The 19813-nt window shown below is 44.0% G+C and overlaps 6 protein-coding genes across 6 annotated transcripts; 1 reads left to right on the plus strand and 5 right to left on the minus strand.

Moving 5' to 3' along the window:
- Positions 1–379: 379 nt before the first annotated feature.
- On the minus strand, positions 380–2702 carry V865_002598 (uncharacterized protein; the record flags this gene model as incomplete). Its single annotated transcript, XM_066226398.1, has 3 exons — positions 380–944; positions 1015–1344; positions 1465–2702. The coding sequence occupies 3 exons, from the start codon at positions 2700–2702 to the stop codon at positions 380–382; spliced, it is 2133 nt and encodes a 710-aa protein (XP_066082495.1).
- Positions 2703–3756: 1054 nt separating this feature from the next.
- On the minus strand, positions 3757–4839 carry V865_002599 (uncharacterized protein; the record flags this gene model as incomplete). The annotated part of the gene is made up of 1 exon (XM_066226399.1): positions 3757–4839. One exon carries the CDS (start codon positions 4837–4839, stop codon positions 3757–3759), a length of 1083 nt encoding a protein of 360 aa, XP_066082496.1.
- A 638-nt stretch (positions 4840–5477) lies between these two features.
- V865_002600 (uncharacterized protein) lies at positions 5478–8316 on the minus strand (the record flags this gene model as incomplete). The annotated part of the gene is made up of 9 exons (XM_066226400.1): positions 5478–5520; positions 5590–5647; positions 5730–6006; positions 6074–6345; positions 6423–6501; positions 6572–6743; positions 6819–6881; positions 6973–7393; positions 7488–8316. 9 exons carry the CDS (start codon positions 8314–8316, stop codon positions 5478–5480), a joined length of 2214 nt encoding a protein of 737 aa, XP_066082497.1.
- A 2166-nt stretch (positions 8317–10482) lies between these two features.
- Positions 10483–12567, plus strand: V865_002601 (uncharacterized protein; the record flags this gene model as incomplete). The annotated part of the gene is made up of 7 exons (XM_066226401.1): positions 10483–10704; positions 10802–11407; positions 11507–11717; positions 11791–11982; positions 12077–12221; positions 12301–12385; positions 12457–12567. 7 exons carry the CDS (start codon positions 10483–10485, stop codon positions 12565–12567), a joined length of 1572 nt encoding a protein of 523 aa, XP_066082498.1.
- Positions 12568–13190: 623 nt separating this feature from the next.
- Positions 13191–16285, minus strand: V865_002602 (uncharacterized protein; the record flags this gene model as incomplete). Its single annotated transcript, XM_066226402.1, has 4 exons — positions 13191–14370; positions 14512–14709; positions 14784–14944; positions 15026–16285. 4 exons carry the CDS (start codon positions 16283–16285, stop codon positions 13191–13193), a joined length of 2799 nt encoding a protein of 932 aa, XP_066082499.1.
- Positions 16286–17119: 834 nt separating this feature from the next.
- Positions 17120–19298, minus strand: V865_002603 (uncharacterized protein; the record flags this gene model as incomplete). Its single annotated transcript, XM_066226403.1, has 7 exons — positions 17120–17602; positions 17675–17941; positions 18007–18188; positions 18254–18382; positions 18446–18760; positions 18835–18934; positions 19023–19298. 7 exons carry the CDS (start codon positions 19296–19298, stop codon positions 17120–17122), a joined length of 1752 nt encoding a protein of 583 aa, XP_066082500.1.
- Positions 19299–19813: the final 515 nt, after the last annotated feature.

Consider the following 19813-nt stretch of genomic DNA (forward strand, 5'->3'; position numbering starts at 1 on the left):
ACAATCATTCATTTGTCAAGCAGATTACATGTGGATCATATCGTATGCATAAGATTCAAATCATCATAAATCGTATAGACATGTACATAAATCGATATCAACATGAACGTGAGAAGGATGGACATGACGAATGAAAGAAAATCAAGCAACTTTGAATGTTTGCAACGATACTTGTGTGATTGATTGCTTCATGTTACCTGTATTGCCGACGATCCATCGAGTATTCGTACAGTCATTCGACTTCAACATGGATTATTTATCCTGCTTCTTTCCATCCTGAGGTCCGGCGGGAATATTCAAAAATCATTCTTGTGATCGTGATTCTAACATATCATAACCATAGCCGATCGTCATTCATGGAGGGCTCCATCAGTTAGAATCATCTACCACCCCTCCCTCCTCGTCCCCCTCGTCCTCGCTTACCTCCTCCTCTCCCTCTCCCACCACCTCCATGCCCGTGTCCATGTCCGTGTCCACGTCCACGACCATACCCAGGTCCAGGTCCATGTCCATGTCCAGCTCTTCTATCATTCCCGGGCATAGGACCATCATCATATCCATGTTCATGTCCAGGTCCATGATCATCCTCATACCTATGCGGAGGAGGGGGAGGGGGTGAAGGAAGTCTACCTCTAGATTGATAAGCATTCCCACCGGGTGGTGGAAAGGGTCTAGGATCATATTCCCTTACTCTTGGATGAGGTTCTCTAGGGTAATCATACCCACTATACGGATCATACTCTTGAGATTGTAGTGGCGGCGGAGGTGGTGGTCGTGGCTGAGCATTTACATTTGTGTTAGCAGTCGGAACAAGTTTCTCCAGTTTTGATATTTGCGCTTTCAATGCTTCCAACGTCTCTACAACGTTATTCGTATCTATCCCTTGACCTTGTGCGAATACGTTCCCACCAGTTGGAGGAGGTGGTGGTGGTGCTCTTGAATACCTACAGATCAACAGCCACAAAATAAGGGATGATTCGCATCTTAATGCAGCAAGGGAATAAACAAGCTTACGCATCTTCCCTTCCCTTTGGATCATAACCATACCACTGATCCCTCGCAGGCGGTGGTGGTGGTCTACCGTAACCGGGCGAAGGCGGTCTAGCATGACCCAAAGGCTGTCCTCTTGCATTGGCATAACTGTCATATGGGTCCATATTGGAAATATCGGGTCGTCTGCCATATGTAGGATCAACTGGTGTTCTGGGGTCAGGATAATGTCTTGGTGGAGTGGGTCCTCTCTGATATTCCTGCTCCCGTCTGGGGTAAGGATAAGTTCGAGCAGGCGATGGTGAGCGAGGACGGTATTTCGGTGCTGGTGATGGGCCCGCTCCGGATATACGACTGATGAGTAAGAGTGTCAGTATACATGTAAGCAGCACAGTATATCAAGGGGTGATCACAGCAATAGGTCAAAGCAATGCTTTGTGGAGTATACATGTTTTAGGATAAGATGAAACTCACTCAGCCAACCGCTGACTTTCATTCCCATTTCCGTACCCATACCCTTCTCTCTCCCTCCCAAACGATCTATTGACACTATCCCTTCTCCGATCATTCCTGATTGGCGAAGGCGGTGGTGTCCTAGGTCTGCCTGGACCTTGACCTTCTTGAGAGTATCTTCTATCCCTTTCATGTCCACGTCCAGATGGGTTCTGATATCGTGAAGGTACGAAATTAGTTTCATTAGGTTTATGGTCCGGTCCACTACTAGTAGTACTTGTGGATGGTTCTCTTCTTTTAAATCTTGGATCATTAGGATGAGGTGGTGGGAATCTCTGACGTTCGTTTTGATCATCGTGATTATCACTCCTAATCGTAGATGATGATCGACCTCTATCATTTCTTTCGTTCCATGGTGAATTGACTGGGAGTTGTATGTCATTCCTCGATCTTTTGTTATCTTCATATCCATACCCACGTTCATTGAAAGTTGAATTTGATTCACTATTCCTCATTGGACGTGATTTCGAAAATAACAATCTCTCTTTCAATTCCAATTCCCTTTCTTTCGTACTTCCTCTTCCTTCCACAACATTTACAGGTGAATATTCACCTTTATCAGTTACCCCTGTACTTGTACTTGCATTTGTAGGTTTACCCTCACCCACAGACCCAAGCTTTTGTTGTTGTTGCAATATGAACGATTCAGCCATTTTAGCCAATAGACTAGGGTTCATCTCTCCCATTCCTACAGAAGGACCATCTTTGTTGGCCAAATGCGTATTGAGGGTAGGATGTTGTCGTGTAGCTTCCACTTCAGCTTTGAATTGTCTTAATTTAGCTAACGAGTCCAATGTCGTCTCCATCCCAGTCCCAATCTTCTTCGTAGGAACGGAAGTAGCGTCATTCGATTTTGCACCTTCACTTTTGGTATATATCGAAGAGGAAAAAGGTTGTGATAGGCCTAGTTGGTTGATACTCAATTCTGATATAGTAGAATTAGAAGTGAGAGATGGTGTGGCGATCTCCTGTTGGTTTTCATTTTCCACTGTCGATGGATTGATGGGTTCGGGAACACTAGGACTATGAGTTGCTTTTGATGGTGTTCCTTGTCCTTGTCCTTGTCCATTGTCAATTGGTTTCCTTGGATCTCTAGCTAATTGAGCATCCACCAGACTATAGCCATAGTCCTTCACTCGTCCCGTGGGATCAATAGGTGGTAGAGGCGGGGTAGAAAGCCCATGTACTTCCTGGCTCATCTTGTTGAGCTCTGCTACAAGTAGCTAATAACTCTGATCTGATGAATACCGTGCTCTTGATTGTGACACGATAGTTAAGTATAGTGTAGAGATATAATGTATGCGAAGATGGCCTGAATTCGATTTGACCACTTTCAAGTCGTAATGGGCTATGATCAAGCTACACAGACAGGTTTGCTTGACGATGATGTACGGATAAATTAGTTTTGTATAGCTCCTTTTCTTTGTATCCTAATGATGATAAATCATCTCGGAGCTAGTGGTGACCCTTGATATGATGCGATGCGATGAAGAAGACAAAAGACTGTATGCTGTATGATCTTCGTCAAGGGGTGTATAAGTAATTTGATGATTTTGCTGTTTTCCTTTGATCTGATTGATGATGATGAGACACCCTATTTCGAGGAGAGAAAGGATCTCTTTCAATATATCGGGTGGTGATACCCGCGAATAAGATCAGTTGGTTTCCACATCCAAACCAAGTCAAGTCTAGTCAAATTAAGAATGATATATGATGTAGATCGAGAGAGGGTGTATGAGATGAGACGATAGTCGATAAGATCTTATGAATTTCTGAGCGTGTAGCAGAAGTGGAAGGGGAGGGGGTCGAGCGGGTCGAGCGGGATCAAATTGCCACATCACCACTTCCACATCCCATGTTATCTGATCAGTGCGGAAGTGGCAGAGACTGAAGGTCAGGTCAGGTAACGACGATACATTCTAGAGAACGGTAATTTGACAACGATTGAGACAGAATGAGTAAGATAATAGACCGATATCTAAGAAGGAACAAAAGTAAACCAAGATATAATAGGGGAGCATGCGACCAAGGTTGCGATGACTACAAAAACGAAGATACCCAAACTTCACAAACATCGAACTGATAATAATCTGCTTCGATTCTATATCTACGTGACCTTTAGAAGAAAGGAGAGGAAGGGAATATGACCATGACGAGGTGAGAAGGTTTGGAGGACCATATGTTAGATCATGCCGAAAGACTAAGTGCGTCTACTAATGACAAACCTCTCTCATCTTCTTCGCTCTACCAAGCTCATCCTCCAAATCCAATACCATCACCCGGACTGAACATTCCTTCCGCATCCATCGCATCCGTATCCCGATCCTTTCTAGCCTCTTTCCATCTCTTCCATCTCATCTTATCTTCTTCAGCCTCTGTCTCACTCTCGTCCCAAGAGAGGTACTTGATTTTCCTCACTTTACAATTCTTCTCCGACGATATAAGCTCTCTGGCTTGCTTCGATCGAGGTGCGTATTGAGGAGAGTCGGTGTTCGCACTTGCAAGGTACTGGGAATGAGCCAGGGGGCTGGAATGGAACGAAGAGGTGGTCGGAATCGGGTAGAGATAAGGGGAAGTGAAAGTGAATGGGAAGTCCGCTTCCGATCCAAAGGTGATGAATGTGGCAGTGGAAGAAGGCGGTTTTGTGGAATTGATCTGGACATCGATGCCAGTCGCTATCATGGGGGATGCCGAGGGAGATGGTCCAGATAATTCGCTTCCTGGAGATTTCAGGGTCGATGAAGGGGATGAAGTCCACCTCGAGCCCGATGAGTTCATTGAGTCCGTGGATTGGTAGTGTTCAGATGGGAAAGGATAATCGACGTTTTCAGAGGTGAAACCAGAATATCCATATTCATAGCCGTCTTGGTTGGGTTCCATAAAGTGAGGACCATGACAATTCATTGGGTCATCTCGAATTAGGAAGGGCTGAACGTCTTCTTCTTCTGTAGATTTCGATTCGAGTTGCGATAAGTACGACGACAACTTTTGGATGGGAGTAGTGACTGATCTATACTTCACGTTGATCGACTTCTTTAAACCGAAAGAACGATATCGCAGTGGTTGGATCTGGATATGTAATCTCGATATACCACTGGTCAGCTGCGTAATCGTAGTCAGAGTGCCGTCCTCGACTGTATCGAATCGGAGAGTTGTTGCCGCCGACGAGAGATAGGGGACGATAAGTTTGGTGGCTTCCTGATGTTTAGAAGCGCCCGGTGAAGATAGGGAGAGCGATCGCATTCGATATGCACCGGGTCCCCGAATATAGACCGTTCTTGTACTATCGTTTAGACCATCCATAGATGACTCTGGGTAAAGAATTGAATAAGCCATGGTGTTGAGGAATAAGTTGAGTTGAGCTGACGTGAGATGAGGTTATTGACAAATCGATTTTTGACCAACAATAATTGATTATTGTTTACTGCCTATTCAGCAACTGAATATGATATACAATATCAAAGGAGGATGAATGTTGAATTGGTATTCACATATATCAAAAAGATATAGACAGAACGATAGACTGAGGTCAGATGATGAAAGAAAGAGAACGAACGAAAGAAAGAAAGAAAGAAAGACGAGACTTGGAATGGAAAAGCTTATACAGTGTATGTTTGATGTTAGACCAAAGGACCCTCTTCACTTGTCACTTGATCAGTCACCACTCTGACCGATCAACGTACTGACGTACTGCAATACTCCCACAACTCGGCAATTGGGATGATTGCCTTATCATGCACAATGAATGCATTTCACCTCTCATCCGGTTTTATAGCTACAAAGAAGATTACCAATGATGATGATGATGATGATGACGATATCAATGAAAAGATGATGAGCTACTCAATACAAAAAAAAAAAAAACACTAAGCTAGATATCAGGATGAATGTATGCTAACATGCTGGGTATATATCAGAAGATGATGAATGCAGGTATATTCCGATTTTACTTATACAATTTCCTATCCTACTTCTTACTCTTCTAGTCCTCTATATCCACCTTGTGAACACCATGGTCTATCACCATGATGAACCATCACATCAGCCTCAGAATTCCAGTCCACCTAGAGACAGGAATCCACTCACGGTCTATAAGAATCTCCACTCCAGTATGATCTACACCTCATCGAAAATCCATATGGGACTATCATTGACACACATCACATCAACATTCAATCCCAGCGAAACCAATCGCAACGTGTGGAGCATATCGAAGTAGAACTCACACTCGTATCCTCTTGATCCAGACCTATAATGTTCTCCCATTTTCAACAGGTGACTAACTTTATTAGTCGTAGTCATATGTTGTCTGGCCCATATGAATCCATCCATCGCCATCTGCTGTAACAGCTCATCATCATTCAAATAATGCGATAACACCTCGTTGATCCTTTCTATATTCCATGTGGATTTAAGGGGGATGACAAATTTGCTTAGAGCTTCTTCATGTTCCGTAGGTAAGTCGGAAGCTACCACACAGCCGGATAGGAATGCTTGGGCGTACTATACCATTTAACAAGATAATGAGATTAATTCAAGTAAAGCAGGGGAAGAAGAAGGGATAATTTACCTTCCTAATCATCTTCCTTTCCAGACTCGCATCGAATACACAAATCTTACTTGTCCTCATCCCATTTGCGAAGTCTTGTCTGAGCTTCAGGTGAGTTTCATAATACTCATGATTTAGCTCATAAGTCTCTAAAGGTTGTTCACGAGCAGAGGAAGGTACAGAGACAGTATAACCAGGATGGGGATGTCGGGTGATGATGGCCTGTTGAATAAGGTGGGGTTCACGTTCGAGGGCTCGGAGAGAGTCTGTCACCGTGGTTCGGATTGGGTAGACTAAGTGAATGTGCATAGCTAAGTTAACAAGAGATGCAGGCTCGTATACTGTATACACAAATCGGGACAATACTCACAACTACCATCGTATCCAAACACTCTGGCTTTGGCAGTCTTGTCGTTCCACGGTATAGGGTAGAAATCCCATTCGTTCCCCTATATACACACAACAACGTACATGATTAGCTGTGGATCGTATCTTAGGCATTTTGCCAAATAAACCTACAGTATCAGGACTATGTCCAAACAAACCCATTTCCCAATCTGGGTATTTGGTTTTCACCTTTTCGTACTCAAATAGCTCTAATAGTTCAAATGCATATTTCGATACTGTTATATTGTTCGCATGGGGATACCATTCGTATGAACATCGAAGCTCGTGACAGTCTCCCAGTTGTCTAAGGGAAGTAACGTCAGAGATCATCATTCATAGCTCCCTTGCTGTAATAGGAAGGTCAATTGTTCGGACTCACTGTATAAGAAGTGCTCCGCAATCCAAGGCATCGACATGGGGATCCGTTTCCTTGTATATGTTCCTATCGAACATTCATCCACCCCATTAGCATTCTGGTAATTCAGGACGGTAAACAATGGAGACTGAAAGTCATCACGAAATATGGCACTCACGATACAGTAAACACAATATCAAATTTAATATCCGAATTACATCCCTCAGGGGTCTCCTCATACCAAGCAGGTTTACTCCACTCCTCTTCTTCTCCTTCCTCCACTGCTTCTGCAATTTCGTCCGTTGGCGATCTAGTAACCTCAAGTCTCCTAGAATACCATTCTTTCTTATTCTTCAGCTGCATCTCCCTCTCTCTCTCAACCTTCCTCATATTTTGTTGTTCCTCATGATCCTTCTTCGATTGTTCTAGCTGAGCTATCCTATGTGCTCGCTTACGTATATTGGCTGAAAGAGGTATAGATCTATCGTACCCTTCCCAGCCTGGTCCCCAGACATCTACTATTATCTGAGGATGGCGTAAGGCAGCATCGACAATCTCGTATGTGTGGGTATTCATCCTTTCGAGATAATCATTGTAGTCTATAGTAACGCACAGGTATCAGCAAAAGCCACCGATCCAAAGAGATATTGAACGAGATGATATATGAAGATTGCAGGGAGTTAGAGTACTCACCAGTCAAGAACATGAACCTCCTTTTCTCTTGTCCCTCAGGCAATGGTGTCGGTACATGATCCCATGGACTCTTACCTACGACATCTGGATTCCCCCACCATTTAGGCCAAATTGTCTTACTTTCCTCTTGCAGAGTTTCTTCCTCCTTAGGTCCCCACACCGATCCAGCTCCAAACGTCCCGGTGGTATTTCTCTTAGCTAAGTTTCCAGATCTAGAATGTATAAGTTCTAATCTCTTGTTATATTCATAATCCTCTCTAAACCTTTTCAGATTACTTTCTCTCTCCAGATAACCATATCTTATATCCCATTCTTCCAACTTTACTTCCCTCGTCCATAAATCCCTCCTTACTCTATGCGATCGAATTTCACTGAGCAGTAACCCCGAGACAATACAGATTCCCAGAACCAGCAGTAACTGAGTTGACTTACGTCGTGCAAGATGGACGAACGGTAAGGATGATCTCCTCCTTACTCTAGGTTTCAAAGTTTTCAAGATTCTCACTGTTCTTGAATCTCCAAAAATCGATGTCGAAGAGAATTTGCGCTCTCTAGCTGAGCTGCTCGTTGGTAAGATGGGGTAAGTTTGGTCGTCCAATGAGGATATCGAACTGAGTGATTTGGTAGATGAGGTTGAAGAATCTGATGAACGTCTGGACGAAGGTGAGCCAGAAAGTTGTTTCTCAATTTCATAAGATCCAGCTGAGGTCACATTTGAAGTTGGATACCTTGCGGTTGAAGAGGAAGATGACGAATGGCGAGGAGGGTAGGGGTCGGAAACGTACGAATCAATCGTTGATTTCGGTGAGACCTGCTTTTGCCGTGACATACTGTTGGTCTGTCGATGTCTATCGAAGTGGGGTAGTGTGAATTGGTTGAATGGGACATATGCATCACCTGAATCGTGATATCAAGAAGAAGGACGTTGAGCTTGAACTGGATTCGATTTGATGGTTTGATCGATTGATCGAGTTGATGTTGATGTTGATGTTGATGGTATGTGCGTTCTCCCTGCTGTGTGTTGTTGAGCTGACTCTTCTTGGCGTTTCTCAAACGGACCGATCCTCGTATTGATACACATACACAATAAAACCAAGCGATACGCTACGCTTGACAGTTTCCAACTCCAGCTCCGCTCTACGCAGCGCTGCGTTTGCTACACCGTCACTACACTAAGTGAGAAAGAACCCAAGCGTAATGTCCCAACACGGATTGAATTGGATTGAATGGAACTACCAATGTGATTTCGGATTCAACCGAGTTGCTGATGACACTACTACCCGTAGGAATGATAAATCAGATGAACTGAACTGCGATGCGAGGAGATGAGATGAGATGAGAGAGAAATGTGTTATATAGATGCTGCGTTGATGATTGCTTGGCTTTATCTCTCTATTGTTGTTCTCACTCAGTTCACAGCACTCTTTTCCTTGGCTTTAGCTTTGTTTTTCGGACAACCGACACACAGGCTTCAGCTCCGTGACAAAATTTGTATCACAGCGATATAAGAGGATTCGGAATTTTCCGATTCAGGAGGAATGACCTAAGTGGAAGATGCCAAGACATCCTAAACTAACTGAACTAACGTAAAACATCCACAGGCCTGACCCTTTGCTCTCTCCCCAGTCATGATCCTCAAGACCAGTTGCACTGTAGGTTCAACGGCCGCCGAAGCCCTTGGGAGAGTAACTGTTTTTTTATCAGATGCACAGCATACTGCAATCTTTTCGTTTGTTCTCAACTTTCAGCTTTCAGCTCTTGACTAGTAAGAAGTTTTACTTGAGGAATGTAAACTTACCCGTCGCAGGCAGAGGGTTGATGACGCGGGCAGCGCCTAAATACCGGGGTGTCCTCCGAAAAGGTAGAAAAAGGAAAGCAGAATACAAAAAGATTGTTCCGCGGGTAAAAAAAGTATGCATACGTAGTTAGAATTTTCACCCGACGGTGGCTTGGCCTAACACATGGTACTGCACAGCTGTATGTACATTACTGTATTGTTGGTCGTGCGAGAGGAAGATACAGATAACCTTACAAGACCTCGGCATGCGGTTATGAAACATGACCACCGAGTTTCCGTAGTAAGGAGAAGAGGAAGCTAGCATTCAAAAATGCTAAGCAGAAGGAATACTTTGGTCGACTGCAAACCTTATTATCCTATCGTTCTCCGCATTTCGGGGGCTGACATGTGCTGTAACACATGTTATCGTGCGCATGATGACTGCGCTTCTTCATACTGTCAACTCAAGTCATCGTGACGACTCAGGATCATACGGCGGTAGAGCTGGAATCAAGTCCACGTTCTGCGAGCTTCTATCTGATATCAAAATCAAGAGTATGGTAATACAGTAGTACGTTTCATGAGTAACAAGCCTTACGTATGCATTGCCTCATCTATGCATCAGCCACACTTCTCTATCTCCGAATCTCATTCGATCCGCTATGAATGTTTTTCAAACGATTTTGTCGACCTTGGTTTCTTTATCCTCAAGTTGCTTCAAGATTTTGAACAGTATCATGTTCCTCAAGATTCTGGTATCATGTTGGATTACCTGCTGGTCCGTATCCTATTTCATTGGTTCTCGCCTCCCACCGTGATAGTAAACTAATCACGGTGGCAGCCTTCACTTCGCCACGTGAAAGAAAGTGAGGGGAGGCTTGAAGGCTTGCTTCAGCAAGTTCAAGATCAAGCAACCGCGTGGCGCCTGAAAGAGGCATAAAAACGTGTTGTGGCGTTTCTTTAGGTGGCAGTGCGATCTTCCCGCATGAGAAGCGTTGCCATACAAATATATTTTTGAGCCAGAGGTCGCACGACCAGGTAACGGGCGGACTTGGCCGCTTTCCCATCTTATGATTGGGCCATTATGACTTGACCATGAACATTGCATGTTCGTCATCTTATCCCATATCTCATCTCATATCTCATGCTGTAGTTCTCCGCAGCAATATCAGCCCATCCAACAGCTGAGAGGAAACCTCTCGAACGACCCGGACCAATATGAAATCCATCGCTCGTACTGTCGTCTTCCTGTCGCTAGCTATACCTACCATAGTCGTAGCCTCCGGATCCGGATCAGGATCAGGATCAGTCCCAGTTCAACAACCCTTCCACCTACCTTCGGATCGGGAGGTGGAGAGATATGAAGATGACAAAGTATGGAGGATAGATTGGAGTCCGATGGATCATGGTAGGAAGAAACATGTTATGAACGTTGTCGAGGTCAGTGCTAAGGTTTACTCAACCGCTCTATTTCGTCGCATATACCACTATGCTTCAGAGAGTAGATACTGACTTGAAACGTTATGATACGATGTAGTTGCTCGATCTGGACGTTTGGCATACATCACAGTGGTCTATCGATATCCGACTAAATTCGAAACAGCTAGAAGTATTATATGGTTATTTACCAAATGAGGCTTTCCATCCTTTTATAAATGATTTACAATCACTTGTCGAGTTATCATCTGTCCAAGAAGAAGAATACGACTATATACCTTTTCACCTCTCTGGAGAAACAACACAAGAGTCAGTAGAACGAGAACTGTTCGAGTTGATGAAGAAAAAGAAGAAGAAAGGCAAAGGCAGGACCAAACCCAAACCATCCTTACCTCCTATCGACCCTTACAACCTTACAACGATCGATACGCCTTTCCACGACAAGTTCCACTCTTTGAAAGAGATGTACAAATTCGGTGACACGCTGATATCAACTTTTAACGACACTCATCAAAATACCTCTGGTATACATATTAAAGAGGTTGATATTGGTAAAACATATGAGAATAGGACGATCAAAGGTTGGTCAGCCAAGATTCACCATAACAAGACTGGAGAAGGGGATCCTGGATATCCGACGGTAACGGTGGATGAAGATGAAGTCGAGTTGGAATTTGTAGTCATTGCTGGACAACATGGTAGGGAGGTGAGTCGTGTTATATTTGCACTTTTGCCTCCCAGACATTCTCTTACTTCATAGACTTTGTAAGTGGTACTGATGATCTGGTCCGTTTCCAACGATCAGTGGGTCGGTCCTTCCTCCGCATTGTATTTCCTACATCATCTCTTACTTCGAGCTTCAGAAGATCCCAAATCCGACTCTGCAATCTTATTGAGATCATTCAGGTTCACGGTGGTACCGCAGATTAACCCTGATGGATATGAGTATAGTAGAGATAAAAGCAGGATGTGGAGGAAGAACAGACAGGATGTAGGTGGGAAAGGAAAATGTTTAGGTGGGTGTCAGATGACCTATCTCATGTTCAGAATCTTGACTGATTTCTCATTCGTCAATGTCTGCTTATCCAGGGATTGACTTGAACTCCAATTGGGGCTATAAATGGCGTTCATCCAAATCGACAGCCTGCTCAGAAGGTTATGCAGGGCGTGAAGCGTTTGAAGCGTACGAAACGAAAGCTATGTCAGAGTATCTATCAAGTGCAGCTGAGAGAGGTAATAGAGTGAGAGCGTTTGTGGATTTACATTCCTACGGGCAATTATGTGAGTGGCTTGGATCCTTCTCTGCCAACTATGCAATCATTTCTGCCAGACTGCTCATGAATTAGGACTAAGTTTGACCATGTTTTCATATCAGTCATGTTCCCCTTTGCCCACTCATGCGATGATTTCCCACCCGATGCGGAGATGTTGATGGAAGCTGGATTGGGAGTGGCCAAAGCGATGAGAACGAAACAAGGTGAAGGGTATGAAGCTGGACAAGCTTGTGATTTGACCTATCGGTGGGTTATAACATCGTCGATCATCAGTCTTGTCCTAATATTTTGAGCTGACTGTTATTGCTTTTATGCGCATGCTCAGTGCACCTGGTGATGCGATAGATTATAGTTATGGAGTAACAGACGTTAGGTGGTCGTACTCTGCCGAATTGAGAGATACAGGTACTGTAAGTGAAAAAGGAAGTCATCCATATACACGAGACCAAACTGATCGAGAGCATTGGTTGGGATGTTGCAGTACGGTTTCATGCTTCCACCTAAACTTATCAGACCGACTGCCGACGAGATCACAGCTGGTTTGATGTATTTGGCTAAATTCATTTACGCTCTGGAGGTGAATCCGCCTTAGTATGTGTAATGTGTTGCTGAGAGCCGGTATGTTAAATTTGGGAAGATAAAAAACAACAATATATGAGATTTATGAAGGAGAACAAAAACAAAAAAGAAGAATGCTACCACATGGATCGAAAGCTAAAAGGGAAGGGGAGCAATTGAAATTGAAAAGAAAGAGTTGTAATCTTCGTGTAATCGCCTTCCGTTTCTTCCATCTCCTACCTTCTATAGAATAACCGATCTGAATAAATATCATGGAATCGGTGAAATGTCCTTCCATGTATGAATTAATTGAAACGAACATCATCCCTCATGTGAAATTCATCTCCGTTTTATTAGGAATCACCTGTGGAGGATTACCTCTATATTTGTGTCGCAGCAAAATGGAATATCGTTTGAGCTCCGGATGAAATGAATGACATAATTCATATATATCTGTATATCATAGGTATATAATCTACCAAGAAGAGGTGGAAAACCTCAACCGTACGAAATATGAAAGAAATTAATACAACTATTTTCCATCTTCAGTCCTCCTTCCCTCGCTCTCTTTGTCAATTAACAATTTTGTATAGTATGTACTTTTTAGATCACCCACTATTAGTAGTCACGTAAGTCTACCATCATACCTATTCTACCTCACTGTCCAGCCTTTTCGCCTTTATCTTTCTTGCCAATTCCAAACTTCCCAAAAGCCATTGACCCACTCCTACCCAATTTCCCAGACATCCCACTCAACTTCCTACCTAAGCTACCTCCCCCGGCATAACTACCTCCCTGGGCTGAACTACTTTGAGAAGATCCAGATACCGTACGATCCCTTCCTGTACCTGACATCGAAATCTTTCGACCTAGGTTATTGGAAGATACAGAAGAGGAGATCGAACTTGGTTGGATTTGATTTTGTGTGGGAGATAAAGACGATGGGATGGGTTTAGCCAGACTGGTCGAATTAGGTACTGAACCTGAACCCGAACCCGAAGTGGTGGATACCGACGCTGATGCGATTGAATGTACCGAAGAAGATAAAGTATTTGCATTACCGTTAGGGACACCTTGTACACCCTCTGCGTTATTCCCATGTAAAGTGTTAGGGACGTTCACACCTAATCCACTGAACGTTGTTGATCCATTGACATTAGATGGTGAGGTAGTACCGTTTACTTGTGTTTTGCTCAAACCCCTTGAAGGCGGTGGAATAGGTGGAGTAGCATTTGAGTCCCTTCGGGTACCCGTCGGAGTGGTATCGCCTGATATCTGAGTGACACCATTGGTCGAAGTGATCGAGTCGCGCCGTGTGGAAGTTACTGGCACTGATCCTCTTCTAGCCGCAGCTTCAGCGGCATTTGGGCTGATGGGAGTTACGGGCGAAGGCGATATATTGGTAGAAGCTCTTCTGGAAGGTGGAGGAGGGGGAGGCTTCTTCTTTGTCGGTGTAGACACACCAGCCGAGGATTCCTCAGGTATGGTGTTATCTGAAAAACCAATCAGATGATCTTCCTTCACTTCGCTAAGCGGTGTAGATTTAGGTTGAGGTTGGATGAAAGCTGTCGGCGTTGGCGTCGGTTTCTGAGTCTTGAATTCAACCGGCTGGGGTGTAGGTTCAGGTTCAGGTTCAGGCTCAGGTATTTTTAATCCCAGACTTGCTAGATCCATATCGACAGCCTGATAGAAGAGGACGTATCCCGCTCCAGACGGATAATCACCAAAATATCTGAACAAATCATCATCGTCTATAGGTTCGACATTCTCGTCGTCGCACATTATCCATCGGCCCTTGGATCGGACGAGGGTGACGTAGTGACCGTGGTGTGGGCCGCTGGATACAAGAGGGACATTCAGCAATGTTCGACAGACCTCGCGATACAAATGACAAAAACAAAGAGGATAGAAGTTGAACTGGAAAAGGATGCGATGATCTAGTAGAGTTAATGTAATTCAAAACAGCACATAAACTCACTTTCCAATATGTACCACCACCGAGAAAAGCTCATACAACCTATCGGGATTCTCCATATCATCCGTCGTATTGGGTAATCTAAGTTGAGTAGGGAACGGTACTCTGTAAAACAGTTTCGCATATCTACCTGTCGTTTCTTGATATTTGAATCGTTTTAGATGTAAAGCAAGGATATTTGGGAGTTTCTTGATCTTCATTCTACACCATATGGAAGAATGATATCAGCATAGCCTATATAGCGGTGTTTGTTTAAAGTGCGTGATCGTACTCACCTCTTCTCAGCTTCTTGTAAACCACAACATGAATCACAGTAAAACTTATTTTTCTGACATAACATCTCACTAGCTGAGAATTGTCTCAAACAGTGTGTCACGGACGTATGTTGTTCTATATCGATGGACAGATCTAAGAAAAGTTCATCACGGGATGAGGTCTGTAAACATACACGGCAAACAGCGTCAGCGATCTCATTCATCTTCACAATCTAGATATGTCCTTCACAGGTATCACTCACAGTTTCACAACTCAGACATCTCGTCTCATTGGTCAAAATCCCTTCGAACAAACTCTGTATGAACGTCTTTCCAGGAGTCTTGACAGGTTCTTGTCCATTGACCTTCTTCAGATTCTTATCGATAATTTCGATCTCTTCCGCAATTTGATTTAACAGCCAACCCAAGAACTCATGAGCATCCTGCTGCATCATTCCTCTAAACATTTCGTTCTCTCTCTTGACCGTTCTCAGTAGATCTTCAGGAGTGACCACCCCTCGTCCGAGTTTACCAGCCTGCCATGGGCCTCCTCCCCTAGCTGCCGACGGAGGTGGGAGGGATGCCAGCAATGGTGGACCCTGGGGTACAGCTGGATTACCTCCCGGAGTAACTGGAGGTGCCGCTCCGCCTTGGGGGTTTTCAGGTTGAGCAGGCGCACCAGGTAAGAGCGAAGCAGTCTGAGCACTGGCATCTTTATTCTCTTTCTTCGGTAGTGGTAGATGAGGAGGAGAGTTGGTCAAGTGATAGAACAACGTTTGGATCGTTTGAAATACACTTGGTGGAGATTGGTTTGGATCAGGTATGGGAGCTTTCCAATTCGCATATTGTTCATCTAACTCCGGCGATCCCAATTGATTTTGTTGTAATGCGTTGAGAGTAGGTACCGATCCACTACCTCCTGCTAATCCAGCACCACCACCAGGGGGTCCAGTCGAGCTAGTTGGTCTTCTACCTAAACTTGTCCAAGATCGTTTCTCTTTCCCTCCTGGATTGGGTGATGTCGGACCCGTAGAATCAAATGGGTTGCCTCCTCCGCGAGATAATTGGGGACTAATCGGTCCACCACCGTTTAGAATGGGTGATGTGGGTTTATCTCCTTTACCAGGCAGTGGAGCAAGAGGCATTAAAGGTGGTTTCGAATCAGGATAAGATTCAACAAATCTCTTAAAAGCTTCGCATGAGTATAAAGCCTGAATCACCGAATTGCAATAACATGTATTACCGAAATTCTCTAAACCGAACAACAACTCTTTTTCTGTCTCCTTGTTGTTCAGTCCTACTCCTGTTCTAACACCAGGTGCGATTTTGTTGTTGATAGGAGTGAGGTTGTTCGTATTGATTGTGGTGAGTGACAGATCGGGAGTTTCGGGTGGTTCACCATAATTGGATGGATTCGATGAAGGTGATGGACGTGTTGGACCACCGCTGCTGGAATTAGCCTTGGAAGCATTGTTGTTGTTACCTTGCTTAGGTGTACCGAACCCCTTAAGTAGCCTTGACATTGCGATGTGATGGTTTTGGGCGTAGGAGGTGGACTGCGCTGCTGATCAATCAGATTGAGCCGACAATCGGTGGAGTGCGGGTGTATCTTGTGGTGATATGACGGTGCTGTACTGGATATTTTGAACAGTCGTGTCCATGTATTGGATCGATACCGTTTCCGTTGCTTTGATCCAGTTTACTAGAGTACTGCAAGTGATCTCCCCAGTCTGCTATGATATGATCTGATAGGATATAAGGTTCTTTCGACTTTTTATCGCTTGGCGACGCGGCAAGATCCGGCAGATGAATGATGTGTGATGGCTGATGTGGAAGCGACTCGTAGGGATGACAAGGGTCCTTTGAGTATTCGTGTAGAAGCTATGGAATGTTCACAAAGAATCAAGATCAAGCTGGATAGGATGGTGAAGTATAAGGTGTATTCTGGTATTTTGGGGTAATCCACGATTCCAATAATGACAGCATGATATGTCTCTATATCCACACCACCATATACAGCAGTGACCGTAGGACAACAGTTATACAGTTCGGGATATAACTTGCGCGAGGAATAGGAATAGAATCGGAAATGGAAGATTCCTCTGCTCTGATGGGTTGGTCGGTGAGCGGGCCGGTGTTAACAAGTCAGAAGTCACGGGATATAAAAAAACAGATGGAACCCTTACAACCCTTATATCAGGAGATATATATTTGGAGACCCCCCAGCATTTGTAAGACATCTGCGAGGACAGGAACATAGGATAGGGTGGTCTGCGTTTCGTCATTACGATACAAGTAGCAACCAGACAGATTTGGCAGAGCATAAATGGAGAGATGCATTTGACACAATCCCTACTTTACTTAACTTTATAACACTGCACATCATATGCTCCTTCTCCTACATCGCCATTACCACCCTCGGCAACTCTGTAATGGATCTCCACGTCCAACTCTCTAGAATTCGTTGGTGATTTTTTACAGAAGAATCGTCCAATGATTTGTTGATTCGATTTGAGAACGATGGGTTTACGAAGTAAGAAAACAACCTGCTTCCAATGTGTGTATTTACCTCTTGGTCCAGTTGTAAAGCTCACTTTCACCCCGTCGTCGGAATGATCAAGGGGTTTGACGGGTTTCTCATACTCGTCATCACCAAATGGCAAAATTTCTACATCCTCTTCCAAAGGGATATGAGAAGCTTCGCCAGAAATGGGACTGAAGAAGGTATCGAAATGAGTTAAGAAAGCTTTGATTTCCACCTCAGATGATGAGGTTGATCGGAGGGTAAATGTGGAATGGAAATCTAATGATTTGATCGTAGCTGTGTGCGAGTTGATATCCTATCCCGATCATCTCACGTCAGTATACAGTCTATTCAAGAAAGAGGGTCGCAACGAGGTAGATAGACATACCCTTACTACAGCCTCCGTAGTGACGACTTCCTCTTTATCCACCACTTCCGTCAATCCCTCTTCGAAAGCTGGACCTTGCATCTCGCTGAGATCGAACCCATATACAGATGGCCAGAATGAAATCCTCTCTTTCCAAGTTCTTTCCCCTGTGATAGCACTGATTACCAACCTAGTCTGGGAAGGAGCCATCAATCCTCCTGGAGCAAGGAAACGATCACGAGCTACTAGGACGGAATCTAACATCGATTCATATAATAGCATGTATCCCTATACATCATAGCATCATCGATCAGCAAGTATAGCGACTTATGTGGGAGCATAGGATGACTCACCATCCATTCAGAAACAATCACATCAACATGTTTGACAGGTAATTGGATATCCTCGACTTTCCCTTGGATGACAGTGATAACATCCGCGAAACCATTCTTCCTGATGTTCTCTCTGGCCTTCACGGCTAATCCAGAAGCCTCGATGGCGTACACATGTTTGGCTCCAGCCTTAGCAGCGAGCACTATCAGAACGTATACATCAGTTTATCGTATATCAGCGGTTCTTCTGATTTTTCAAAGAGCTCACTTGACAAAATACCCGTTCCACATCCTACATCCATCACTATAGCATCTTTGAAGATCTGGGAGTTGGACAAGAGGAATCTGGCGTATGATACAGTTCGTACAGTATCTTTCAACATGATTTCGTGAATATCTATTTTTCTCAATCAGCATAACCCGTTCTCTTGTGATCTATCATTGAAGTAATAAGACAGACCGTTCTCCTCGTAAGAATGGAAATAATGAGTATCATCGTCCCTTTCCACCGCTTTCCCTTTCCCTTTAACTTCTACCTGCTTACTGGTCTCTGCCGGAGATTGAGCATCTTCTTCGTCATCTTCTACTCCTACGGTTTTGGAGATAAGTGTTCGCATAGAAGCGAGATCTTTCCTAGCTTGTTCCAACTCTGCTTCTAATTGAGCGACTCTGCTGTTCTCTGTTGATGAGGGTTGAGTTTGAGATGGACCAGCGTTAGATTGAGGTGGTTGAGGGATATCTTCGTCATCCGACCAAGAATCATCAGGATCGTATTCTATGTGAATATAGTCCAGATGAGCCATCTAATCGCATGTACGTAGCGAAGGGAAGTAGTGAACTTAGACTTACGAAGTAATGGATCATCATGTATAACGGGTTTCAACAAATTATCATCTTTGAACAATTGATCAGTAGGAGACAAGGCGTCAATTTGATCTTTAGTCAAGCCCTGGAAATACAAACAACATACTTGTCATATTAACACAGTATTACACCGCTAAACGAAAAAGGAGATGGAACAATGGCAGATGACTCACGGCATTCCTAATTAAATTGATCAACCTTATCCTACCGAACATGTCCAATCCCAATTTCTGACACGTCTCATTCAATCTGAAGTCCCATATGTTCGCATCGTGTTCCAAAGCAGCTTCGGGAGTAGGTAAGACGGTCTCATCGAATAGAGATTTAGTCTGTCTGGCTTCACCCAACGAAGATGCCCAGTCGGACAGACGATCGTCCTCCTCGTCTGAGACGGAGGAAGAAGAGGAAATGGAGGCTGCCGACGGTGGTACGTTGACTTGATATGACATTATGTGATACTGTCTATCCTCGTATGCAGAGAGCAATTCAACATTTATTTTCATTCAACTGTTTTGGCTGGATGGTTGAGTTCCGGAAATTTTCATTCCTACTTGCCGAGTAGTGAGTACTCGTACCCTGAGCAATTGATTGGCTTGGCTGATTACGAAATTTGTAATGACAGTGAGACCAAGCCTTGTCAGGTGATTAGAGATAACTCTAATCCGTTCGTATGTATCTCTCGGCCGTTGTGTTATGCTGTGTACTGAGTGCCTAATTCGTCATACTCTCAACCTTGGAATAGACTACTTGTGCTCTACCATCAATTCACTCACTCTGCAGTACACAGCCATCTGCTGCAAAAGATAAACGAATATATATCAGCAGATTAAGACTTCACCCGACTTGGCTTGGCACCATACCTCAAGGTTATCTATCTTTACCTCCCATAATCAATCATCCGCAGCCGAATAGGAATACCACCAACATTAGCCAAGATGAACAGTTCAGAGGTGATGAGACAGAA

The sequence above is a fragment of the Kwoniella europaea genome, chromosome 1, assembly GCF_036810445.1.
Source record: "Kwoniella europaea PYCC6329 chromosome 1, complete sequence".
Taxonomy (NCBI): Eukaryota; Fungi; Basidiomycota; class Tremellomycetes; order Tremellales; family Cryptococcaceae; genus Kwoniella; species Kwoniella europaea.